Source organism: Coffea eugenioides, chromosome 8, assembly GCF_003713205.1.
Source record: "Coffea eugenioides isolate CCC68of chromosome 8, Ceug_1.0, whole genome shotgun sequence".
Lineage (NCBI taxonomy): Eukaryota > Viridiplantae > Streptophyta > Magnoliopsida > Gentianales > Rubiaceae > Coffea > Coffea eugenioides.
This window is the reverse complement of record NC_040042.1, coordinates 40,878,189-40,903,748: the sequence shown is the minus strand read 5'-3', so window position 1 is coordinate 40,903,748 and position 25,560 is coordinate 40,878,189. Positions and strand designations below refer to the sequence as shown.

Sequence of the window (25,560 nt, the reverse complement as noted above, 5' to 3'; positions counted from 1 at the left end):
GTAGTTTAACTCATTAGACAATAACACGCTCATTCATTAAGCTTATTTGATGCTTCTTGTGGATTTAAGAAACATATATTGACAAAATAGAAAAGGAGATAAAATGTTTACATCGTATAAAAAGAATATTTTGAAACATCTTATGAATACTTAAAAATATTCAATTTTTTTAATTTAATATCAAATTAAGCGTTCCTGATTTTTCAATAACGAATAAACATGTAAATAACAATAATATCTATATATTTCAATTCCATAGAATTAAAATGTTCGCAGTTTTGAAGGTTCAACATGCAATTATAATGACTTCTTCAAACTAAAATCCGCTCTTTGATTATACGTAAATTAGTATAAAAAAACAATTCAACAAAATAAAGGTAGAAAACTCACAAAAAAAAAAAAAGAAATACCCAAATCAACTTCAGAGAAAACATAAATTTTGGAATAAAATAAACAAGAAAATAAATTCCACCATTGAATTAATATAAAAATTGGGGTATATAAATTTTTTTCTTTAGAAAGTATATTATTACTCCTTGTTTTCATTATATAGAAAGACAATTTAAATACTTTAAAAAGCTTTGGGTTAATGCATAAAAGTTAAAGGCATTAATGTCTACATTCGAATGTATGTGTAACCATGTCTACGAACACACATCAAATTTTGAGAGAAATATAGTAATTGCATTAATTGACCAAAAGCCAACGATACCTCTCCTACTCCCATTTTTATGTGCAATGGTTTCATTAATTTAGTCATATAATAGCACACAAATATGGAATTAACTGACAAAGTGGGCAGGTGATTGGGTTCGCGGAACAAATAATAGCAGACTCGAGATTCTGGAGGCATTACGCAATGGATGTGGACTTGAGTGTTGGGCCTAGTAGGCAGTAGCCGTGATGGATGGACATTTTAAGGAGGGCTTGTAGTTCGCACAATCGTTGTAGATCATCACATGACGTCAATATGTACGGTCAGAGCCCAATAGATGATCCAACTGCAGTTGGTTTAGCTTCTTCACTAATAGTAGTAACAATTTTTTTTTTTTTTATTTTCAACTCGAATAAATCTCTAACTAATACTCCCTCCGTCCCACTTTGATAGTCATGTTTTCCTTTTTCGTCTGTCCCAAATTGTAGTCCATTTTCCAATTGAAGAATGTAGTTATATTTTAATTTTTCTAAAATACCCTTATTCAATATAAGTTGTTGTTACTATAAACCTACCCCATTTAATGAGAGTTTATTCTTTTTTTACCATCAATTCAAGTTCCCATAAAGTTGTACTCTAATTAATGTGAGGGTATTTTAGGAAAATAGCTACCTAAATTGATTGTTCTAATAAAGTTAACGATTTTTTCTTAAACTGTGTGAAAAAGGAACTAGAACTATCAAGGTGGGACGGAGAGAGTATTTTTTTAATATCCAGCTAGAGTGTCTGTTCTTTTATTCTGAGTCCCATAGTACTCTACTCTTCTGATCGACTGATTTTCTTTCTCGTTGAATTTTTTTTTTTTTGGGAGGAGTATGAGAGGAAGGAAAGGGGGAAGAATGAAAATATTGAATTAGCATTCATTTTAAGGCAATGATTTAGACATGTTTATGTACTTAAATATTCGATCGGACGTTGCAAAAGTTGAAAATTTTAAATTTACCATATAAAGTACGAATAAAAGAAATATAAAATCTATGAACGAGTAAAATAATAGTATCTATTTTTATCATCATTACGTAATCACTCCAATTTTTCCAAATTAAGAATTATTAAAGCCATATTAATAATTTTTTTATTGGCTCTCCATTTCAACCATAATAAATTAATAATAGTGCCACTTTGGACCAATTACCGCTATAAAAGGAAAGGAAAGGAAAGTGTAAATCAAGAGGAAAAGTACTAGTCTGAAATATTCAATAAAAATAGGAGGAGGTAGGGTAGTCCCTCAAGTGGGCACGTGGAGTCCACAGTGAATGACAACGTGACATCACATACATTTTCAGACACGACCAACTCATTTTCTCCCCCACTACACACCCCCTTTTGCTAATTTTGCGGTGATTCTTTAAACTTAGGGAAATTTCTAACAAGATCCCCCCCCCCCCCCCCCCCCGAAAAAAAAAAACCCCAACATGGTTCAAAAATCTGTATTTTGCCCTTTATGTTTGAAGAGAAATAGTTTGATCCTTCACACACACATATATGTAGACACACATACATTTGCATACACAATGTACCATTTTTGGTAGGCTTAGATCGGGTGATTATCTTTTTAGGACAAAGATCAAATTCAATTGTTTGCTTACAAGAAATGGAGAGGAAGAGGGGGGGGGGGATGGATAAGAAAATTCTTAAAAACACCCTAACAAAATTTTGAATCTTAAAAACACCCAAAAATACATAAGTTGTGAAAGATTATAATATACAAAATTATAGTAAAGTTTTTCAAAAATACCTTTTACAATATCCAATTCATATAGACCCAAAAATATGAACTTCTACTTCTATCTTTCGAATCAAAATCAGCATGAGAAACTCCTCCAACATTTATCTCCTATATAATATTGATCTAATATATGCTCAACTATTTGTGAAAGAGACAATTTTGAACTAGGGATTCAGAATTTCAGACATACCATTATGGATAAAATTTAGAATCTCAAATGAGGAACTTTTGTTTCCTATAATAGCTAGTTTGGGAGATGGGATTTAATAGAAAAAGAAATGAAAGTAAGGGGAAGGAATACTTTTCTCTCATTTGTGAGTTTACTCACAACAGAAAATAAAGGATTCAGTCTGATTTGGAGGAATTCAATGTACTGCTACAGTTAGAAAACTTTTATGCTCATTTATGACCTGATTTGGACAGAATGTTGAAGAAAATCTACAAATTTTTTCAAAATACAAATTCTATACTTAGATGAGCACTAAACAAAATTTAAATAACATATATATCCAAAATCATTCCATTATTTTCTTAAACTCTCAAATAACATCAAAATCACTACCATTATTTTCTCTTCTTTTTTTCTTTCATAATGTTTTCTCATTTTTCTTTTCTATCTTATGCTCCCAAACTAGCTATTAGTGTGCAAGTACAGTGATTGTATAGTCTGATCGAGCCATTGCTCGCAACTGTACAGCTTTTGTGATCACTAGAAATCGCTTATTGTTTTGAAAAAAAAAAGAGATAAAATTGGTAAAATACAAATGTGAGGCGCAATTAGTAAGTATCTAAAATATGAGGGGACTATTGTGGTAATTCAAGGCATCAGAATTCTGCCAAAATACGATAGCATATACCCATCACCATCATCATCACTCATCGCCATCATTACAAACATTAAAAGCTTAAAATCAACGCTAACTCTTTTTTTCCATCTCCCAATAAACAAACATAAATCCCCCAACCGTGGTCGTCTCCTCTCACCGCTTCTTCAATTTCTCGATAAGAAAAGAAGGAAGAGCAAAATAACCTCAAAAATCTAAAACAAAGTCTACACCTTAGTCGGCAGGAGTAGCGGAAGCAGGAGGAGGAGAAGATGTCGTGGCAATCGTATGTTGATGACCACTTGATGTGTGAGATCGAGGGGACCCATCTCACATCTGCCGCTATTATCGGCCATGACGGCACTGTTTGGGCTCAGAGCGCTAATTTCCCTCCGGTCCACTTCTTTTCTGTTCAACTCTCCTTGGATTTGCTTTGCTTTGAACTCCCTTTGTTTATGCATTTAAAGTTGGTGTCTTTTACTTGATTTTATTGCCGTGGACTGATTTACTAGGGTTTTAGTAATTTAGTTCAGTTATATTAATTCAGATTTCAGATTCCCCCTCCCCCCTTGTTGAATTTTTAAATTTAGGGTAATTTCAGTAGAAGATGATGTACTGATTTCCTATGATTTGTATGATTAAATTAGCTGTTCTAGTGGTTTTGTTCTGACTGTGAGATGGGCTCAGATTGGGTGCTTGTAGTCTGAGGAAGAAAGCGACAAGTTCAACAAATTAATTAACTTTGGGACTTAACAAATAATAATAAATGCAGATTTATGGATTTCGTGAGAAGTGATATTGGCAGATGATTGGTCATTTCGATGAAAGTCTTAAGATTTCCGTATCAGTGGAAATTCGGAAGGAGTTTTAGGGTTCGAGGGATGTTGCGTTTGTGCAAAGACACTTCCTTTTTTGTTCTACTGGGGCTAGTTTATTTGATTTTTGTTACGAGTAGTTGGAATGCTGGGCAAAAACCAATTTTGATGAAGGCAATCTCTTGGCAAATTTGATTTTGTGCCCTTTTTTTTTTTAAAAGGACCGAATCATTAACTAATCGGGCACAAGGCTTTGTAGCTTCGGGAGGTACACATGGGCACGGAATGAAGGTTCCACGTCATAACCACTTCATATAAATTTTAATCTTGTACAGTTTAATATTCTCTGTGCCATTACTAAAATCATGCCGTCCCTTTCTGGAACATCTATGATTTCTTCACTTTGGGAAAAATTCAATTTAATATGCTCTGTATTTTAAATAATAGCCTTCTTTAAACTTCAATGCCTTGTTTACTTACGATGAATTTGTCTTAAAAGTTGCTTCCAAACCAAGAAGACAAATTTTATGGGATGGAGGGATGAGTAAGTATCGTCGAATTTGGCTTTATTGGCTACTATAGTTCATATGTTGCATGATGTATTGTCCCTGTATAATGTTTACTTGACCTCCTGAGAATGCTCTTTTATGTGTCTTGCTTTTTTTTTTTTTTCCTTCTCATATTGCATTGGAGTTCATAATTGATCCTGTGAACTTCAAGTGTAAAAGAAAGGGTGAAATATCTTATTGAATCAATTTACTCGTCTCTTTGGCATGGAAGCTAGAAGAAGGATCTCAATGATCACTTTATTGTTATGAAACTGGGTTAGTGTACGAGTTGATGGTTCTGGTTTGTGTACTGTTGGGCAGCTAGTGTGCAAGGCAATTGGAAGGTAACCAAATATGCAGGCGTTGGCATGGCGACTTGAAAATTGCTCACTGTTGTTTTATTGTAAAATTATGTATCTCTGGTCATCTAATTTGTTTTGTTGATTTTGATTTTATTTTCCCAAGTGTTTTGGTGTAGTTCATTTGTATAATGACATGCTTATTGCATTTTAGTAGTTGTAGTTTAATTGAATCTGTCCTACTTATTTTAACTGATTCTTCTTTCTGATTGTATTTCAACAGTTTAAGCCAGAGGAGATCGCAGCTATTATGAATGATTTTTCTGAACCTGGGACCCTTGCTCCAACTGGACTGTATCTCGGTGGCACAAAGTATATGGTGATTCAAGGGGAACCAGGGGCTGTTATCAGAGGAAAGAAGGTAATGGTTGGACGTTATATTTCTAGTCTGCTGGAGTATTACATTTGTATCTATTCCCTACATATTCTTGTGGGTCTTGATTTATGATAGTTGTCATCTGTTTATTCCAGTACAACTTTTCACATGGAAAAGCTTCCAGTTTCGATACTAAGTAGTTGCTTCTCGTCAAATTGGAATGCATAATTCTGCAGTTTGTTAAGTTGGGATATCGATAGTTCAGTAGGTCTATAGAATTGGTCTTTGTTCAAAAAATTGCACCATATTTTACGCGGTACTATTTAAAAAAAAAAAAAGAAAGAAAAACTGAGTAGAAGCAAGAGAGTGTGATGAAAGAGACATTTTCCATAGAACTTCGGCCTCTTAATGCATTTCTCTTCTCAGTGGAGATATGTTTGTATGCTTGTTCGACATTTCAACAAGTAAATTCTGTAAGTTCAATATTACATTTTGTTCATTTTTGGGTATGGTGAGAGAGATTGAGTGAGACAGAAGAGTTAGGGAAAGAAGACAAGGGTGCAGTTGGAACAGAACCTGATGAAATGTTTTGGTATTGGATGGTCTCTTTGGGGTCTTGGCCACTCCCTCCTTTTGTGTCTTTTTACATTATACTATGTATTTCTTGACATATTTCAGACAAAATTTTCAGGGTCCTGGAGGGATTACTGTTAAGAAGACCAACTTGGCTTTGATTATTGGTATATATGATGAGCCTATGACTGCCGGTCAGTGCAACATGATTGTTGAAAGGCTGGGTGATTATCTTATTGATCAGAGTTTCTAGGCTTGCTGGTATGCTGCTTGTTTTACCTTTTTCCCCCAATCATTGGACATATTTCAATGTTGTTTTGCATCTCGTTCTCCTTACAATTATCTTGACCTTCCATTTTCCCTATCTTATTCAATCTGAAGTTGGAATTTGTTGCAGAATACTATTATTTATATCATTATGGAGGTCTTGGACGAGTCTGCGTGTGCTTCAACCTCAAAAGTGAAGGGTGTAGTATTTTTCTTGTATCAATTATTATTATCCATCACTGTATCTTCGCTTTGCTTATGATAAGCTGTTTCCTCCCTTTTAAATGGGTGATACTTAATGGAATGATTTGATTGAGATGCTTGAGGTTTTTGAATGCAAGTTGATTTTGTTAAAATAGATTTCCATTACCATCCAATTGCTATGCAGTCTGCCTTCTATGTCAAAGAGTGTCACTTATAGCTCGGCGGATTGCTTCTTGGATCATGCAAGTGACATTTTTCTGTGCCAGATGCAATTTTTTTTTTTTTTTTTTTAATGGTCCTGTATTTTGATGGATAAAAACAAGGAAGACGGTCCTCCTCTTGCTGGGGGGTATTATTATTATACCTCCCCGGGAATAATTGCCTCCCCATGACTTACAAATTCAGGCTGGTCCTCGTCATTGTAATTCTATTGAATCCAGTTGCTTTTCTGATGCATCTATCTGAGAAGTGCTTGGCTATGGAATTGATCTCTCACTCCTTGAGTTCCTCCAGTGTTAACATAGAAATGCTAATGCCCAATTTAGTTCAGCATTTCGATATCTATTTTGGATCCTATTGGCAACTTAGGACAAAGTAATTTGTATCCTCTTGGCGGCATCTTATTGGGACAAAAGGGCTGGTACCCTATAAGAAGAAACAGGACAGGCAGGGAAGAAATTTCCATAGTAGCGAAGAAAATGTATCACCTGTTCTTTTCTCAGCCTTGAATGACGGAATCACCTGTTCTTTTCTCAGCCTTGCATCACTCCGTCATTCGACATGTGGAGCAATATTCAGCTGTTGTGGGGTTCAAAATACTCTGTGAAGCTGTATAACTCTTTCTGCTAGTTTTGTAGTTGGGGTTTGACATGTTGCCGTTTTGATTTTCAGGCTTCATGAATAAAAACTAAACTGATTGGCAGCTTCAGACGAAATTTTTTACATCTTATCTTAGCCTGTTAGCCCAGATTATTGTTTACCACATAAACTAAGACCCGTTTGATTTTCAGGCTTCAATGAATAAAATGATAGAAACTAGCTGATTGGCCACTCCATGCGGAATCTCTTAATCTTAATCTGGGCATATAAACATGGATTAAGACGTAGTTTCAAGTTTGGCAGATTTCTTAGAGATTGGTTAAGAGTTATATACTAGCTTATTATTATTCTTTTTTTTTGTCGGAGACGAAAATTGTTATGTAACATATTCTATCCTAAACTAGACAGGAGGTGGAGCGTAAAGAAACTTGTGTTCTAAGAATTGACTTGGTGAAATCTCCCATTTCGTATATCGTAAAAAGGAATGATCCATCGGGTTCGGGGACTAGCATGTATACAGATCTTATTAGATCAAAGGAGTACTTTGGCACCATTCTTGAATTTCTTGTGTTGGGGACTAGCATGTATACAGATCTTATTAGATCAAAGGAGTACTTTGGCACCACTCTTGAATTTCTTGTGTTGGGGACTAGCATGTATACAGATCTTATTAGATCAAAGGAGTACTTTGGCACCACTCTTGAATTTTTTTGGCTGCAGATGAGATTTGAACCTTCACCTACCGCCCAAGTGGGATTTCCGCCCAAGTGGGATTTATTGGTGGCTATTGAGTTTGACTTAGTGGTTACCAGTCTATTATATTATTTAGTGGGTCGAATTAATTTTTGAGGTTTTCATATTTGACGCGTTCTCTGACATTCTATTTGACTTAAATCAGATATTCACCTTCACATACTAATTATTGTTTGAGTATTGCATTATTGGCATATTCCCGTTCCACGCCTTTATTTATTTATTGGGGGCCGGGCCACTCAAAATTTCTTACCAGTATATATTTTCAGTAGCGCCTTTATGATTCGGGCATCTCGGGGCCAGCAAATCACGCCTTTGCTCTATGTTCAGATAATAAAGCGCGTGAGAAGCAGAAAGCACCCGCATGATGGCGGGCGGCGATCCGGTTCGGTGCCCTTATCCTCCTCTTTCTTTGTTATTCTCTTTGGGAACAAAAATAGAAAGTACTTATTCAATTCAACTCCAAAAACGAAAGCCAAATTGGAGTTTGTCTTCCCCTTGACCGTTTATCTGGGCTTTTTATTTCCTATGGGAGAAGTCTACTCTTGATCTCTAATGTTTAGCAAATGTATTATTTTAATCTTTAACAATGTTTGGTAATTTCACAATTTTAGTTCTTAAAAGTTTCGATAAATAGAATTTAGTTACGCATTCATCAAATTAATTTTTTTTCTTAAAAAAGAAGCAAAACAACGCCTGATTTTAAATAATGAGAATAACACTTGAAAAGGGTTTTTCACCTAGGGTTGATGAGATAGACAGTGAAAATGAGTTTTGGATCGATGAGTTGGACGCTTTGATTGGATTTAATTTTCTTATTTAACAATTAGTTTTATTGGTTAATTAGTCTTAATTTTGTTGTTTAGCATTAGCCGCTAGTTTGCTTCTTTATTTTTAAATTCTTAAATTCAAATTAATGGACACACTAAACCAGACTAAATCCCGTGAGTGAATTGGAAATTTTTTTTTTTCCTTGCTTTAAATTGGATACATCAAGAACCAATTTTATTCTTATCAAAATTTCAGGGACTAAAACTGTACAAGTGTTAAATGTTGAGAACTGGATCTATGTTTAGCAAAAATTTTGAGGACTAAAGCTACATATATACTAAATATTGGGGACCAAAATTACATTTTTCTCTTTATTTATTTCGGCTTTTTGCTCGACAGATTCTTGAGGAGGCAGTGTAGGTGGAAAGAAAGAAACTAAAAAGAGAAACAAAAAATAAAAAAAAATGGGAATTCCATCAGAAATGAGAAATACCTGGCTGAATAAAAGAAGAGAATCGTTGTGGATTACATCTCCAGCTGAAGAAGAGAAGATTCGTCGATCAAGGGAGTGCACTCGAGGTTGGAATCCAAAAGGAAAAAAGAATCCTTTCCTTTTCTTTTTCTGGGTTTTTTTTTTAGCTTTTTGGGAAGCTGATGAAGAAAAGAAACTTTCGTTGGTTTTAAGTTTTGCATTTTGATCATTGTTCTGTTTTTGGGCCTGTTTATTCTGCGATGTTTGTCTGAGTTTCATCAGGTGACCAGATGCTTTAATGAATCTTACAATTCCATAGGCATTTAAAAAATTCTTGCGAGGATTTCCTGATGTATTTTGGAGGAAAAAGGAAAAAGAGAAAGCAAGATGGGAACTTTATTACTATTTTGGGGTTGGAGAATTATGTGAATTTGAAGAGAAAGCTGAAAAGAAGTATTAAGGGATGGAAATGGCACATTAGCAATTGTATATTTTTTTAGGCTGTATATTCATTTTAAGGCATCAACACAAGCTATTCTATAGTTTAACACTACTGAGTCTTAAAAGAAAACTTGTCAGTAATTTTTTTTTTTTGCTGTTTAGCAGAAGGATGAATTTTGGACATCTTTGCTTGACTTCCCAAGCAAAAGGGTAGTAAGCTTTTGTCATGACTTTTGTTTTCCATGAATGATGACATCCTGTTAGTGTAGCTTTGGACTCCAACTTGCCAGGGATTGGCATTCCACTTCTCTTGATTTCCTTGTGTTGTTAGTAAAGCATGATTATTTTTACACAGTATCAAGATCTTTATGTCTCTGTACCTATGCATAAGTGACATGTTTCTAGAGCTCTTAGAAGCAAATAATCATGGTTTCTATGCACTCCTTGCAGAAGGTGTACGTGCAGGAGCCAAGGCAGCTGCAATTGCTTGTGTTGCCAGTGCTATCCCAACGGTATTGAATTTGTTTTGGAGCAATTTGTGTTACTATATGTGATTGGATGTATTGGGATGCAATACTAAGTGCACGTCTGGCTGTTGGTAATATGTCATAGGACTGGTTAGATTCCTGGCTTTTTTCCTGAGAATCCTGGCAGTTTATCGCTCTACAATTGTCTGCTTGGTTCCAACTTTCTAAGCATGTAAAACTGCCTTTGTTTGTCAGTGTTGTTAAGGATTTTAAATTGGAGGATAATGAGGTTTAATTACTGAGATTGTTTTTTACTGTCAACTGTGAACGTGGATCTAAGCTTAATATTTTCCCGACTTGTGCAATTTAATCCCTAAAGCACATACTCGAATATTTATTCTTTCAGCCCCTTGAAAGTAGAATGCAGATGGTGGGAGGTGGAGCTACTGTCTAGATGGTTAGGATAAACTTGAAATACCCAATATATGCTCATGCAGATCTTCTGCACTTTAGCAAACATATTCTTGTCCCATGAATGAGAAGATGGGCCAGAACTATGAGATGTCAGATCTCCATTAGATTCCGCATATTTGTCCTATTTCCTGCCTTTGGTGAAATGTAGAAACTCGTGCTTATCTCTGATAATTTTTTTTCTTTGGACTGGTCCTAACAATTTCAGTTGACTGCTGTTCGAACAATTCCTTGGGCTAAGGCAAATCTCAACTATACTGCCCAGGCACTCATTATATCTGGCGGTAAGCATGGGACTTGACTTCTCAATTTGATGACACATCTTAATGTCCATTTTAATGTAGTTGTAAAATGAGGGCCTTGCTCTGTTGCTTATGATAAATTTATACAGCGTTCGTAAGGTAAAAGCTGTGCTGCTTCCTTAACTTGCTAGTTACTCGAGTGTGTAAACTGAGTTGACGTGTTCTCGTTTTCACCAAACATTTTGAGGGCCAATAAGGTTTCACGACGCAAGACTTTTTTGAGATTTAATAGCGCATTTCAAGTAAGATATCAAGAAGAAAGAATAAGACCACTTCCTAGTGCATGAATTTAGACCTGAGGGAAACTTTAATTTGTAATTAGCAACCCACAGATTTTTTCATAAATGTATATAGATTTAGAACATTCAATAGCTATGCATTCTTCTCCTGAAGGAAGTGGGAAGACTTGATTACATTACACTGTGTGTCAAATCTGCTCCTGGTTTAGTTAACCCAGTAAATTCCAAGAACCACACAGTGGATCTGGGGCTCAACTTTTTTGTTATTCTCCTAAACTAATCGGTTGGATCTTATATATGTATGAATCTTTTCTAAACCCATGTAATGCATAAATGTTCTGCATCTCTTAGAAGCTTCAACAGCCTTAAAAATTTCCTCTACTTTCATCTTTCAACTGAGTACTGCTGGTATGTAGACTAAACTCCGATTTGCGTGTCAAGTTCGTTGATGGTACAGAAACTTTGGAAGGCGCATATATATGTCATGAAAGATGAATGAGAACGACTTTTGTCCTCTCAACTGTACATATCTTTTAATGCTTCCTGGAAAGATCATTGCAGTATACTTGCTGATATAATTTCAGTAAACACTTGAACTTGCATAAGAATTGTGCCCTTTTGACCATCATTGCTCACTGATGAAGATTAAGAAGTGAAAACACTCTCATTAGTTGATGTTAATTCATACTTGATTCGCAATCTCGTGCAGCTTCTATTGCAGCATACTTTATAACTGCAGACAAAACTATCTTGGAGTGTGCCAGGAGAAATACACAATACGATAAATCAGCTTAAAGCGAAGGAGGATCTGCTGGTGTAGTTGCAACATCTAGTAATTATGTACATCTCCTGCTATGGCCACCACCGCCTGCATTACTGCATATGAGTTGGATGTTGTTTTCCAAAGTTTTGTGTAATGCCTAACCTAAATCTTTCTTCGATGTCTCTTCTAGGTAGAATTCGAATCAGAACTGCCTTATCTTTATGCTTCACTTAAGCGCAAGGTGGTGGTTCCACATCTTCCTTGGTTGGTTGTTTACAAACGCTTGCTAAGGTGCTTTTTGCTTGGGTTCTAGGACAATTTCGTCATTCTTGATTTTCCATTTTCTGGATTTGATCCATTTAGCATCATCTTCGGAGGGTATTGCAAGAGGACCAGTAACTTGAATAATGCTGTTAATCAATTTCTCTGAGGGATGGTCTAGAATAAGTATGTTTTTCAAAAAAAATCAATGTTACGCTTGTGACTTCGTTAATTAAATCTTTTATTCTAAGAGAAAAGCATTTTATTCACAGCTCGTGACAACTGATTCCAACGGGATTTTACCAATCGGTATTTTCCAGCTTGAATCTCCTTTGAATTGCCTCGAAAGGAGAAAGCAAGGAAAGGAACTACAAAAGAAAAACATCTAAAACTTCAAAAGACCAGCCTTACTCATTTCAATGAATCAGGTTGTGGTAATTATAACTGCATTCATCAGTGCTCTACCCCCACCCCCCACCACCTTTCCCCCCACAAAAAAAAAATACAGGCACACGCATCCATTTGATGAGGTTTCTGTCGCTCTCTCCAAGATTAATCCCATGGAGGTCAATCATTTCTTTAAGAACTCTCTCCCAACAAGAATTGTATTTGACATAATAATAGTCATTAGACTTGTTTTTCATTTTGTTGGAGCAAAGAAAGTGCGATAATTCACTCAGGGAAGGAGGGCATATCTTCACTCTACAACTTTCAACCATCAAGTTTTGGAAGAAAATTTTTCTATTTTCTGATATATTGAAAATCTTAGATACAAATTTTAAGAAATGTATTCAACTATCTAGCATTTTAATCCCTCAGCAGGGTGCCATCCAGCCATCACTAGTTAGGTGATGGCAGTATTTGCAATTATTCACTGGCATAGTCTTGCTTTAAAATTCAAATACAAAGGATGTCAATTTTCTAGTCCTTAATATTTCTGAGTCGAGGCTTCTAAAAGTAATAAATTACTCCCTAACACTAATAATAAATAGGGAGAAAAAAATGGCACTAAAATAAAACCTGTAAGGGTTTCAAAAACTCTTCGCCCTATTAATTGGTGGAGTTCTTTCCTATTCTAATTGCAAAAATCACAAGGATATCATCCTTTAATAAAAGAAAAAAAAAAAGAGTTCACCTTAGTAACTCTTAAAATGCGTATCTGTAGATAGCATCCGCTGCACCATCTTCATCATTGCTCAGGCCAACCACATCGGCTACCGCTTTTGCCTTCTCAGATCCATTACTAAGAGCAACACCCAGAGAAGCCAATTCAAGCATCTCAACATCATTTTCCCCATCGCCAATCGCCATCACCTGATAATGGATGGAAAGTAAAAAGAATAGAACGCAAAAACATTAATGAATTTTTACCAATAAAGAACCATCAAATAAATTTGTTTTACCTAAACAGAAATAGTAACATTCTATGCAAGATGAGCTCTTGGATGACTGGATGCTAACAAACTCATTTAAAAGCCTAAGTTCTAAGTGTTTGAGAGTCTCTTACTTCTCAGGATACACACATTATGCAGCTCCAATGGAGGTTAATGCATATTATACCAGGAATTAGGCCTTTCTGACTCTGTTCCAGCAATTTCCCCGCTCAGAAAGGGGGACAGCCACTTCCAAAGAAAAGGCTGGACTGTCTTTCAAACCATACCATAATCAACTTTTTAAATAAATGTATCCTCAACTTATTCCAATCCGAAACATTTTAATATCATGTAAAAGTTGAACAATAATCTAATAATCTACATTTGGTGGTGGAAAAAGTAGTTTTGTAAATAGAGGTTTTGTTTAACTTTTACAAAAACTACGGATTAGAATAGTTTTGTAATCACCAATTGTTTTGTATCAAACCTTAAAAATGTTTGCTCACCATAATAGTCTACTATTTTTTTTTGTTTGGGAATGAATGATGTGAAGGATGAAAATTGAAATACAACAATCAAATACTATTCTTATCCTTTTTAGATTCCTCTCACCTATTATTTGGTCAGTGCAGACACTTTTTCAAGGTTACAATCCAGAAAAGGAAAGCCAGTGAAACTTTTTAGTGGAGATGAAAGCATAAACACCAAGACCAGTTGTAGCCAAGTATACATAGGAATGGGTTTTTAGCTTTTAGTACGATCTTGATTTGATCTCTAAGAGTTCTCTAACAATTAATTTGTTCTTGCGTAGAGGTTATAGGTAGCTTCAAGATGACAAGGGGTTACTGAAATTGAAAAAAATGAAAAAAAGGAAGGGAACATTTAGGCAAATACCTCAGTTGGGGAAGCACCCAAATGATCAAGAAGCAATCTTACTCCTCTTCCCTTTGACGTACCAGAAGGAACAATTTCTAGCATATCTGGAACAGCTTGAACTACAGATGCATAATCTCCAGTTGCTTCTGCCCAGTATGGCCGCAAAGTAGTAGCCACTCCCTCGGCGGAGTCTAAGAATATCAGTTTCTGAAAATCCAATTTCATGTCAACCCATGCAAACTTAAGAATATTTAAGAATATTATTGGTAAATATTTTACATAGTTATGCATTTCTCTGACCAACAAGGCCGATGATTTGAAATTTCACTTGAAATTTAAAAGCATCATTGAAGGCATTTGGTTCACATGTAATGCAATGTTAATGAAAGAAAATTTGGACTTTCAGAAATGAAATAAGAGGATGGCACACTATAAATAGATAAAACAGACGAGCAACATAACTGGTACTAGAATCCCATTAATAGAAACCAAGTATCAATTTAATGATATGCAACAATTAAATCCATAATTACACCACCCTTGGAGATTTGTTTATACAAGATAGATATTGGCATGATTGCAAATGTGGGGAAAGAAGAACAGCAAAGGAACCATAAAGGAATTGAAGCATGTAAGTTTAAGCACAAAGGTAAATTTGATCCTTGTTTACGTGAAATCTTCTAATACTCAGAGAAACCAGTGCAAAAAAAAGGAAGACCATAGATTAATGCTACAGTTTATTCTGACAAACACAGTGAGAAAGGATCAACATTAGTAACAAAGTTCTTTATACAAATATTTATGAGTAAAGGATAAAGAATCTGTCCATATTCAACAACCTACCTGTATATCCCCACCCGCCAAAAGCTGGTCGACTGTAGGTATGATCTCTGCCTGTCAAAAGATTACAGATAGAACACATTTAACAACTGAGAGATGAACTGATTGAAACTATTAACATGAGAATAAATTTGACAATTTAGGCACCTTTGGCTCAGAATATACTGTATGAAGCGAGTCTACAAGAGGGTGCTCAAATAATGTTAAGCAACGATCTTCACTAAATGCAATAAGAGGAATTTGATGCTTAAGAGAATACATGGATGCCTGCGAGCAAGAGAAGGCACACGTTTATCAGTATGAATGAAAGATAGAGAATTGCTTAGAACATCATAGGCTCTCCCCAATAACAGTTAATCAATCTCTCAGTTTACATGCTCAAAACCATGAAAAGGCGCACATTTATAGCACACCAGTGAAAGAATTAGAAAACAAATAATATTTCGTTTTATAGATCTGCACGTAAACAAGGCAAAAAATAGGCTATCATTATCAGGGATAACCTTGAAGCAAGTAATCATGCGGAGATACAAATAAAATGTGATTATGGACCTAGGAGTAAGCAAGAGAACATTTACCTCTCTGCAGACATTTGGATCTAAATTGCTTCGAAAAATTTCCCTGCCCTGTCTCCCATATACAAGCAATCCCTGAATCAACCACAGACAGAAAAGAATTCATTTAATTACATGATTGAAGCAGGAACTCATCTTCACGATATCATTTAGTTGCTAGCATGCAAACAGAAAAAAGCCTGGCATTGATGGCATACTCTTCACTGGGTTTGCAGGTATAAGTAATTAAATACAAGGTTCGCTTAAGATTTGTTCAGTCCTTGTTCATTCTTCTTCTAGTTAATTTCTCTCCTTCTCATTCATATTATTCTTCTTTTCTCAATAATTTCTCTACATCTTCAAACTGTTCAATATGGGTCGAGTTTACCCACTAAGAAACAAGCACATTTAACATCTTTTCAATAGCTTCACACAGAATTAAAACAAGACTCAGCAAGCTCTACTAAGCTAAGAAATATTTGAAGAAGGAACTTTAAAATCATCCTCTTTTGGGTCACTCCTCTATTTGGTAGCCAGTCCCTTTGCTCTCCTCAAGTTTGGGAGGCTAGTGAATCAATATCTACAGCCGCACCCCAATCCTTCATCCTCGGGAAAACTGAAATCTACTGTCTCCCAAGTATCCTTCAGTCAAAGCTGCCTTGAAAATTAGCATCCCTTTCTCTCCTCTGTCATTCTTAGTCTGATATCCCCCAACGCCAAGTCTACTAGAAAGGACCGTAGTAGGGAAACTAGAATAGAAAGTAAATTTTGGGCTGGCATTAATGCTAGGCAAGAGCACACCTTCAAATGAATGACTATGCCCATCCTTCCAGGCAAGGAATCTCTTTGCTACACCAGTACTACATTGGGAGGGAGTATCTGAATCGACAAGGTATGCACATGGAATAACACTACAAACAAAAGAACTTGAGCCAAAGGCCTCAGATCTACATGATACCAGGACTATTTCCTTGGAAAATAGGTTATTAGGGCAGAACATTTTTATGGGTCCTCATACCAAAAACCAATGAAAGAAGAATATATTGACGTACCTGTAGGAAAATGCCTGGAGAAAATTCTGATATGGCTCCGCCTTTTCCAGCCAAATCTACTTTCTTCAAAAGGCGGATGACAGCTGGACGAGTCTACAAATGGTACAGTAACCAACAAAATTTGTGAAATATGTACATAAGCAGCATATCCAACAAGAAACTATAGAAAACTTATAAAGTTAAAAGTGGAAGGGAAGTTGATCTATTAATTCTTACTTTCCCAGTGGCAATTACTATTTTCACACCCCTAGAGATGGCCACTTTTAGTGCTGTTGCATTTGATGTACTAACTTGACTTTCGCTGTTCAGCAGAGTACCTACACATTAAAAAGTTGAAATGAGGATATGAAAGTGACAAAATTCAGATTTTACAATCAAATCATCACGAATGCTACAACAAACATGCAATACTGCTGCTAACTTACCATCCATGTCACAGAAGATGAAGTTAAACTTTGGTCTATAAAATCGAAGGCTTCCTTCTCTCTTCCTGTCTTTTAACAATCCACATATGAGATTTAGAACTTCAAAGGGGCCAATAAGGTATTAACCAAGCTTGAATCCACCATAATCTGAAATTTCCAAAAGAAAAAAAAAAGGAGATAAGTTTACAATTGACCATACCATCAGGATAATTCAAAGGAGGACTTCCATTAGTCTCAGCATCATAAGCACTCTGAATTAATCCTTTCCCCTTCCACCCAAGACTCTTCAAAAGATGTTCTTCCTCTTTCTCCATTTCAGCTTCTGCCTTATCACTAATCTCATGGTCAAATCCCAGAAGATGCAACAACCCATGAACCTATAGGGAATAACAGAGAATAGCTCAACAATTTGATTTCATGGTGGAAACAGTCTCCTGCTGGAAGAAGACATCACCCAGCCTTCCCTTATATTTCTCTATATACACTATGTGATCATTAAGTTCATTTTTACTCCTCTTGCACATCTAGGCCATTATTTGAAGCTAACATAGCTGGTGATTCCCTCATGTCCTAAACTTGTGCATTTCTTTTTTCCATGCTGTATAGAGAGGAAAAGAATAAGTAATAATATACCCATACTAATAGCTTACAGGGAAAAATATTCCAATAAATCATAAAACTTTACTTCTTCAAACTTGAGCTGTCTATGCAGCCAGTGACAACTAGTCAGGGCTAACTGATCATATTCTATTTTTCAACATCGAGTTTGACTGAGATTGATAGCAACATCTCATTGCACTTTTTAAGAGATTAACAAGAACTAGAAATCAACTCAATAAAATACAAATTATTAGAAGATGAGACCAATGGAAGGAAGAGCACATGTCATTATGTTCCATGGCTTAAAAACTGAGCACCTAATTGACTGAGCATGTATTTCCCTAATAGGCATCTATTATGCAAACCAATAATCGGATAATATTACTAACTAAAAAGGTTAGACAACATAAATATGCTTGCACGCACCAATAGAATGCGTATCTCATCCAGAAGGGTGTGGCCTCTTTCCTCTGCCTGTCTTGCAGCTGTCTCAACAGATATTACGATATCCCCCAACATCAGCTACAAAGTAAGGAAGCATGTTATTAACAACATTCTGAACATCAAAAAAAAAAAGCCCAGATAACATGGGACAGAAAATCTTACTACTGGAAGCTTCAGTTCAGGGACGTGTTGAGACATTGAAAGGACATCAGTAGCATGGTCCTCACCCCGCCATTCTTTGTTAAGTTTGCAAATGAACTCATCATTGCAAAGAAGAACTGACAATTCAACACTCTCAAAACCGCCAACATCTGTAATTGAATTATCTCTGGTTTTATATACTGAATCTTTCAGCCCTTGGAGTCCTAATTTCATTGCCATTGGGACATTAACTCGAAGCAATTCTGCAATATCCTGCAAGGAGTAGAAGAAGTTACAAATATGATCATTTCTCTTAGCGAATAATTTCTCGGACACGTTCTTCAATCAGCTTGCTATCTCACAAACGAGCTATCCAATCAAACTCCACCAAAACGGATTCCAAAGAACTTCAAATCAATCAGAAGCTAATCTTTTTACACATGAGGGCATCAAATTAACATCCTTTGCGCCTAAAATTTCTGGAACAAATGCACACGCATTTACACAACTATTGACAGAAATAGATATGTATACACTAAAGTACCAGAATTTCAGGATCATCAGGCAACTGTTCTTCAATACAAATATTAACACTGAGCTCCAACTCCTTCTCTTTACTCTTGGCCTTTGCCCTGGCGGTAGGCGGCGCAGGCTTTCTCCTAGCCTTCCGATACTCTCTCCACGAAGCGAAAACTCTACCGAATCCTCGAGAAACGCTCCAGAACAGCCTTCTGTCGTCCTTGCAGCTCAATGCAGCAGCCGGCCCAAAAATCGAGGACTGCTGCTGCCAATAAAGCGACGTAGAAGGATAACGGAGCGGAGGAGCAAGAGGAAGAGAGATAGGATACCTGGAGGAGGAGGCATTTTGCGAAGGAGAGAGAGGCGCATGAGGAGAATTGGCCAGCGAGGGAATGAGGCGAAACGTAAGAGCACGCGCCGCCGCCATGGGCTCGGCGGCTATTTGAGAATGGGCGGGGGGCACAATCCGGAGGAAAGGAGATAATCGAGAAAGCATTCAGGTATGAGATTATTAGTATTAGTAGTATTATTGTGGTATTGGTTAATGAAATTCAATCTTCAGCGCCTTGATAGTGACTGCTTTTACTCTGTACTGCGAGGGAAAGGCGGCAATGTTAGAACGGGTTAAAGGGACTCGGGGCAGGGACTGACAAATTTCCTCTTCATCAACAGCGCGTAACTTCTTTTGTTCACCGTGTAACTTTTTTTCCACAGGTTGTATTTTCACAACAGATAGTGGTGGGCCCCACACTTGGCACGGAAATCGAGTTACCACTTGTTATCTGAGCCGCACATTTTTTTGAGGTCCAATCTGGACCATGAACCGTGCAGGGACGGTCACATTTTTTTGAGGTCCAATCTGGACCATGAACCGTGCAGGGACGGTCATATGACCGTCCCTGCACGGTTCATGGTCCAGATTGGACCTCAAAAAAATGTGCGGCTCAGATAACAAGTGGTAACTCGATTTCCGCGCCAAGTGTGGGGCCCACCACTATCTGTTGTGAAAATACAACCTGTGGAAAAAAAGTTACACGGTGAACAAAAGAAGTTACGCGCTGTTGATGAAGAGAAAATTTGTCAGGGACGGTTGCACCTGCAACCGTCCCTGCCCCGAGTCCGGGTTAAAGGGACATTGCAACCTCAGCCAGCCAGCTGCTACCGCTGCATATCTACGGCTGTTGTATTTTATGGAGGAGTTTTAGGTCGATGGTAACTATACACCAATGTACGAGATTCACAAATACTGATAGTGTTTGGATAACAAAAATATCTCAAATAATATTTCGCTTGCATTATAAACACATTTTTCAATCCACCCTTTTATATTTCCAATCACTTTTTTATCTCACATACATTACGTCACAAAAAGTACTACAGTAATTATTCCAAATAATATTTCAAATAATACTCTATCCAAATATCTAAAACTGTTCGAGACACAGTCAATGTGTGTGTGCAACTACAAAGACAATTCACGTTCACCTAATTCAAATGTGCAAATAGAATGTTATTTGGCAGTGGGTAGTCATGATACGAGGCAGAAGAAAATAATGACATGCCCATTTGACAAGTGAGTTTTTTAGATATTTATCTAAACTTTACTGTAACTTACTGTAGAAGTTGTAGAAAAAATTTTTAAAGTGTGTAGATTTTTTGATATTATGAAGTGTATAATTTAAAATTTTTGAGAAGTTTTTTGAGATTATTGTAACTAAAGTTGTTAAAAAATTTGTAGCAAACAAACTTGACTAAAAACTTGCTTGCCAAATAGTTACAAACGAGTCGAGTTGAGTTGCACTTTAACCTAATTGAGTTGAGTTTCGACTTAATTTTATCAATTTCGAGGTCGAACTCGAACTCGACCAGGTCTTAATGCAAAGTTCGAGTTCGACCACAACTCAAATTTGAGTCTAGTCGAGATCGAGGTCGAAATTTAAAAAATAAAAATAATTATTTTATTTTAAAAAAATAAATAAAATAATAATTTTTTTAACAAATAATAAACTATTAGGATATATATATATATAATTTTACTATTAAAATAAAAATATAAAAATATAAAATCTAGTCGACTCGCAAACTAACGAACTAAGTATTTTTGAACTTGAGTTTAACTTAGTTAGTTAAACTTGATGTTGACCGAGGTCGAGTTCAATTTGGTCAATTCGAGTTTGATTTGAGCTCGATATTGATCGAGTTCGAGTCGAGTTTTAATTTGAATTGCTCGTGATTGGCTCGCGAGCAGGTCAGATCGCGTGTAGCCCTAGTTCACACCAAAAGTCCCCCCCTCCCTTTATATATATCATACATGTTTGAATTGGGTGCAAATTGATTTACTTTTTGAGTAAATAAATTTATATTTTGTTAAAATGTATAAACCGTTCACTTTTTGGATTGGATTTTTGTAGGAATGACTAGGAAAGGCAGGAGAAGAAAATGATATGAACCTTCAACCGTTTTATTTTTCTTTTATAGGCAGGGGAAGGGTGTAGAAGGGAGGAATTGAACTCATATCTTTAATTTTTGAAGTCTCAATTTTAGCTAATAAAAGTTCACATCTTCAACAATCTTCCAAATGAGGTGAAAAAAAAAAGGAACTCTGCTAGTACCTAATAGAATAATGAAATATCTATACAACATACTATATAAAGTCAAAGGAATGGTAATTAGTATAAACTTTTTATCTCATTTTTTGAACTTTCAAAATGTTATTCTAAAAAGAAACTAATTTTTACCCTACTTATTTGGTCACATTTTTCCAGCATATCTACTTATAATCACCCTAAATATTGTAACTACTAAATTGCTATAACCTTATAAACCAGTTCTTTAATAAATTTATATAAACTGTATTTATGTGAAAAATAAAATTTGTATAAATTAATTCATTTAATTATTTTTAAATTGCACACACATTGGGTGTGCGCTTAACACTAGTATCCGTCAAAATCTAATGATCTTGCTCACCTTATATTGTTGAAGACTCTTTTGATTTTTCCCCAGAGGTCAGAATTGTTCTTATCTAAGTTATCAGGGATGCAAAGCTTGGCGGAATATTCTGGTTTACTTGTACATGACCAACTGGTGAAGCAAAGCAAAGAACATTGAATTGGCATCTATCAAGATTAAAACTGCTAAATGCATAACCTTCACCAAAAAATTTACATGATAGTATTACATTTTATACAGAACCCTGCATAACTATGAAGCATGTCAGACTCTATTACAAACCAAAACTAGTTAATAATTTTTCTGAATAATTCTCTTGAAATTAAAACTGATAGAAGTACTCAAAACATATAGCGCTGCTAAGATTGAGCAATTGATACTAAATCATTCAGCACTTCTTTTTTCCCTTCCTTGAGGGGTCAGGAGTTTTTTAGACACCGCAGCTGAAGCTGTCATCATCTTCATTCATTATCTTCTTAGACCTGCACTTGTAGCTTGAAAGATACTTGGCACTGCCCAGTAAAGGAGCAATGTCGCAGCCTGCCTTCAGGCCTCCATTATCTTCTAGAGGGGTGCAGCGATGGAGAATCTGCAGAATTTCTTTCATGGAAGGCCTACAATTCGGTATTGAGTTGGTGCATACAAGCCCCAATCTGAGCACAGTAGTCATCACTTCCAGACAGCGTTGCTCCCTGATCTCCTCGTCTATAGCATCAGCTATAGGTTTCCCTTCACCATAATGCTTCCATGCCCATTCTACAAGGCTTGTATGCTCATCCCCACCATTAGGTTCTCTTCCAGTCACCAGTTCCAACAAGACAACTCCAAAGCTGTAAACATCAGTCTTTTCATTCACCTTTGTTGTATAGGCATACTCTGCAATTCATGCAACACACCAGTTAGTCAACAGTGCCCATGATTAAGTGATTTGAGATTAAAAAGTATTTTAAGTTCATTTATTTACCTGGGGCAATGTAACCAAACGAGCCAGCAACAGCAGACATTGTGAGAGGCTCATCTTTCTTTACTAAGAGCTTGGCCAGACCAAAATCAGCTATCTTTGCATCGAAGCCAGAATCCAACAAGATATTGCTGGACTTCACGTCTCGATGGAGAATTGGAGGACTGCAGTCATGGTGCATGTAGCAGAGGCCTTGAGCAGCTCCATAGGCGATTTTCAACCTCATCGGCCAAGTCAAGACAAAGTTTTGAACTGGAGTGGTCAGTGAAGATGGCTTTTTCTTCTTCCCATGTAGCCATCTATCAAGACTATGGTTCTCCATGTACTCGTATACAAGAAGCTTTGAGTCTTCACTTGAAATACAGCACAACAACTTTACTATATTAGAATGTCTGATCGATCCCAGTATCTGAACCTCAGCAAGAAATTCACTCTCATGCTTGTGATCCAATTTCTTGCTACTCCAGATTTTCTTAACAGCAATATACTCACCTGGCCGGTGCACTGGGATTTTGTACACCTTACCTGAGCCACCGCTCCCAATCATGTTACCTTCTGTCAAACAGGACAAGATGTTTTCCTCTGTAAAATCTAGTCTCTGGAATGAGGTCAATTTCCATGTTGCAAGATCACATCTTTGCTTCTTCTTCCAAAACAAGGTCATCACTGCAGTAACTAGGAATGCAATTACTACCAGCACCAGAACAACCGCAAGAATTCTTGGTGACAACTTGTTAGACCGCTGTGATTTGACATTACAACTTGGTAAATTTGAGATCAAATTAATGGCACAAAGATGGGAATTATTTAAGAAACTCCTTTCAAAGGCCATGTTATCAAACTCACTGGGAATTTTTCCAGCCAGTCGATTGGAAGACAAATTCAAAGTGGTGAGTTTTAAACTGCCTAATTCTGGTGGTATTGAACCGGAAAGTTGATTCTCTGATAAGTCCAGATCAAGGAGGTCAGGTAAAGAACCTATCGCAGATGGAATTGGACCAGAAAGATCATTCCTTGAGAGATTCAAATTGGTAAGAGAAATCCAGGATATTATTTGTGACGGAAGTCCACCGGAAAGATAATTCCCATCAAGTGTCAGCGTGATGAGCTGAGAAAGGTTAGTCAGCTGAACTGGAGTAGGCCCTGAAAGCATATTGTTGCCAGCCTTGAACACAGTCAATTTCGCCCAAGACGATATCTCGACTGGAATTTGACCAGAAAACTTGTTATCATCGATCTCCACACGAGTCAAACTCCACGCTACCATCCTCGGAAGCCCACCTGAAAATGAGTTATTACTCAGCATCACACTTGTCATGTTCTTTAATGTCCAAATGCCTGCTGGAACCTCCCCCGACAACCCATTGTAATGGAGCTGAATTGTTCTCAAAGTATCACAAGTTTCAAGCGACTTTGGTATGCCACCATTTAGATTATTGGAGTAGGCGACCACACCAAACAAAGTCCCTCCTGCACACAAATTCTCCGGTATATTCCCGGTGAATTGGTTATTAGAAACTTCAACAGCTTCAAGTTTAGAATGAAGGCCTAATTCTGGTGGTAAAACACCACTCAATTTGTTATTGAAAATGCGAAAATTAATCAGGCCTGGAAGTAGGCCAATACTCGCGGGAACTTCTCCCTCCAGCTGATTGGAATACAGAATCAAAAACTGCAACTGCTGCAACTTGCCAACATCTGCAGGTATGATTCCTGTCAATCTATTAATGGAAAGATCCATTTGAGTCAAATTCAACGACTCGATCACCGATGGAATTGGTCCCGAAAACCAGTTTCTATACAAAAGAACAACGCTCAGGTTCTTTAACAAGAGTAGCCCACTTGGGATTCCGCCATCCATGTCATTTAGAGCCAAATCCAAATGCTCAAGATTGGTAAGGCTGCTAAAACTCTCTGGAATTTGGCCAATCAAGTTTGTACCCGCCATCCAAATGAACTTAGCTTTGCTTAGCTTTCCGAACTCTGGTGGGATTGCCGCCGGCAAGAACTGGTTATACGCCATCGCAAGGACTTCAAGATTGGATAAGTTCCCAATTTCAGCTGGAAATGTGCCATTGAACAAGTTTGAATGCAAAAACAGAGTCTTTAACTCTGTCAAGTTGCCGATGGCCGGTGGGATGTCTCCGGTGAAGTTGTTGCCGCTGATATCAAGGTACTGAAGTTTCTGGAGGCGGTTGATGTCTGGTGGAAGGTCCCCGACGAAGATGTTCTGAGAGAGGTCTAAGTATTGAAGTTTTGAGCACTCGTACAAAGATGTTGGGAAGGTTTGGAAGATCAAGTTATTAGCAAGAACAATAGAAGCGAGGTTTTTGAGGTTGCAAATAAAGTCTGGGATTGCTCCGGATATGCTTTTATCTGAGAGGTGAATTCCGGTGACCGTGCCACCGCCGGAGCAATTAATTTCTCGCCAGCTGCATGGGGAGGAGGTGGAGTTCCATGACTGGAGGGTTCCTGGATTGCCCCACTTCTCTTTGAGGTTGAGTAGAATCGTTCTTTCAGTAAGTGACGCTTGCGAATTTACCAAAAGGGGTAGGGAAATTAGGAGGAAATGAAGAAGAAGCTGTGGTATTTTGCTGAATGTCAAGGTTAGTTCAGTCATTTGATTCCTCGCCGGCCGTTGGCGATGGTGGTGGAGGAGGAGGAAGCTGAGGTGTTGTTAGTCAGTTTTCCCGGGGGAACTGGTGGGAGTAACG

At 36.9% G+C, this 25,560-nt stretch overlaps 4 protein-coding genes and 1 long non-coding RNA gene across 7 annotated transcripts; 2 read left to right on the top strand and 3 right to left on the bottom strand.

Annotated features, from left to right (window-relative positions):
* The first annotated feature begins 3,356 nt into the window (after nt 1–3,356).
* LOC113779472 (profilin) lies at nt 3,357–6,481 on the top strand. Of its 2 annotated transcripts, none has more exons than XM_027325055.1 (4): nt 3,357–3,663; nt 5,214–5,351; nt 5,998–6,140; nt 6,261–6,481. In XM_027325055.1, exons 1-3 carry the CDS (start codon nt 3,541–3,543, stop codon nt 6,130–6,132), a joined length of 396 nt encoding a protein of 131 aa, XP_027180856.1. In that variant the 5' UTR covers nt 3,357–3,540; the 3' UTR covers nt 6,133–6,140; nt 6,261–6,481. The 2 variants fall into 2 exon arrangements, with proteins under 2 accessions (XP_027180856.1, XP_027180855.1); XM_027325054.1 differs by having other exon boundaries at nt 3,361–3,663; nt 6,277–6,477.
* On the bottom strand, nt 6,287–7,598 carry LOC113779474. Its single transcript, XR_003469481.1, has 2 exons — nt 7,092–7,598; nt 6,287–7,057 (listed from the first exon to the last, which is right to left on the bottom strand). It is a non-coding gene; the product is annotated as an uncharacterized LOC113779474 (long non-coding RNA).
* Nucleotides 7,599–9,090: 1,492 nt separating this feature from the next.
* LOC113779702 (early nodulin-93) lies at nt 9,091–12,188 on the top strand. 2 transcript variants are annotated; one of them, XM_027325390.1, is made up of 5 exons: nt 9,093–9,272; nt 10,057–10,118; nt 10,753–10,828; nt 11,795–11,925; nt 12,039–12,188. In XM_027325390.1, the coding sequence occupies exons 1-4, from the start codon at nt 9,158–9,160 to the stop codon at nt 11,878–11,880; spliced, it is 339 nt and encodes a 112-aa protein (XP_027181191.1). In that variant the 5' UTR covers nt 9,093–9,157; the 3' UTR covers nt 11,881–11,925; nt 12,039–12,188. The 2 variants fall into 2 exon arrangements, with proteins under 2 accessions (XP_027181190.1, XP_027181191.1); XM_027325389.1 differs by having other exon boundaries at nt 9,091–9,272; nt 11,795–12,188.
* A 721-nt stretch (nt 12,189–12,909) lies between these two features.
* On the bottom strand, nt 12,910–19,514 carry LOC113781341 (endoribonuclease YBEY, chloroplastic). Its single transcript, XM_027327259.1, has 12 exons — nt 18,959–19,514; nt 18,436–18,687; nt 18,256–18,351; nt 17,429–17,606; nt 17,230–17,298; nt 17,021–17,121; nt 16,805–16,897; nt 15,777–15,848; nt 15,346–15,465; nt 15,202–15,252; nt 14,377–14,565; nt 12,910–13,423 (listed from the first exon to the last, which is right to left on the bottom strand). The coding sequence occupies exons 1-12, from the start codon at nt 19,427–19,429 to the stop codon at nt 13,256–13,258; spliced, it is 1,860 nt and encodes a 619-aa protein (XP_027183060.1). The 5' UTR covers nt 19,430–19,514; the 3' UTR covers nt 12,910–13,255.
* Nucleotides 19,515–22,058: 2,544 nt separating this feature from the next.
* Nucleotides 22,059–25,560, bottom strand: LOC113781616 (receptor-like protein kinase HSL1). Its single transcript, XM_027327578.1, has 2 exons — nt 22,850–25,560; nt 22,059–22,761 (listed from the first exon to the last, which is right to left on the bottom strand). The coding sequence occupies exons 1-2, from the start codon at nt 25,464–25,466 to the stop codon at nt 22,316–22,318; spliced, it is 3,063 nt and encodes a 1,020-aa protein (XP_027183379.1). The 5' UTR covers nt 25,467–25,560; the 3' UTR covers nt 22,059–22,315.

What these genes read in the sequence shown, in the direction of transcription:
- LOC113781341 (XM_027327259.1), bottom strand. Translation starts at nt 19,429, where the DNA reads ATGCTTTCTCGATTATCTCCTTTCCTCCGGATTGTGCCCCCCGCCCAT. An exon ending in TAGTAATTGCCACTGGGAAA is followed by an intron (nt 16,898 to 17,020) that starts GTAAGAATTAAT and finishes TACCATTTGTAG; the next exon opens with ACTCGTCCAGCTGTCATCCG. An exon ending in CAGTATATTCTGAGCCAAAG is followed by an intron (nt 15,253 to 15,345) that starts GTGCCTAAATTG and finishes ATCTTTTGACAG; the next exon opens with GCAGAGATCATACCTACAGT.
- LOC113779702 (XM_027325389.1), top strand. Translation starts at nt 9,158, where the DNA reads ATGGGAATTCCATCAGAAATGAGAAATACCTGGCTGAATAAAAGAAGA. An exon ending in TTGCCAGTGCTATCCCAACG is followed by an intron (nt 10,119 to 10,752) that starts GTATTGAATTTG and finishes TAACAATTTCAG; the next exon opens with TTGACTGCTGTTCGAACAAT. An exon ending in GGCACTCATTATATCTGGCG is followed by an intron (nt 10,829 to 11,794) that starts GTAAGCATGGGA and finishes AATCTCGTGCAG; the next exon opens with CTTCTATTGCAGCATACTTT.
- LOC113781616 (XM_027327578.1), bottom strand. Translation starts at nt 25,466, where the DNA reads ATGACTGAACTAACCTTGACATTCAGCAAAATACCACAGCTTCTTCTT. An exon ending in GTTTGGTTACATTGCCCCAG is followed by an intron (nt 22,762 to 22,849) that starts GTAAATAAATGA and finishes CATGAATTGCAG; the next exon opens with AGTATGCCTATACAACAAAG.
- LOC113779472 (XM_027325055.1), top strand. Translation starts at nt 3,541, where the DNA reads ATGTCGTGGCAATCGTATGTTGATGACCACTTGATGTGTGAGATCGAG. An exon ending in AGAGCGCTAATTTCCCTCCG is followed by an intron (nt 3,664 to 5,213) that starts GTCCACTTCTTT and finishes GTATTTCAACAG; the next exon opens with TTTAAGCCAGAGGAGATCGC. An exon ending in CTGTTATCAGAGGAAAGAAG is followed by an intron (nt 5,352 to 5,997) that starts GTAATGGTTGGA and finishes CAAAATTTTCAG; the next exon opens with GGTCCTGGAGGGATTACTGT.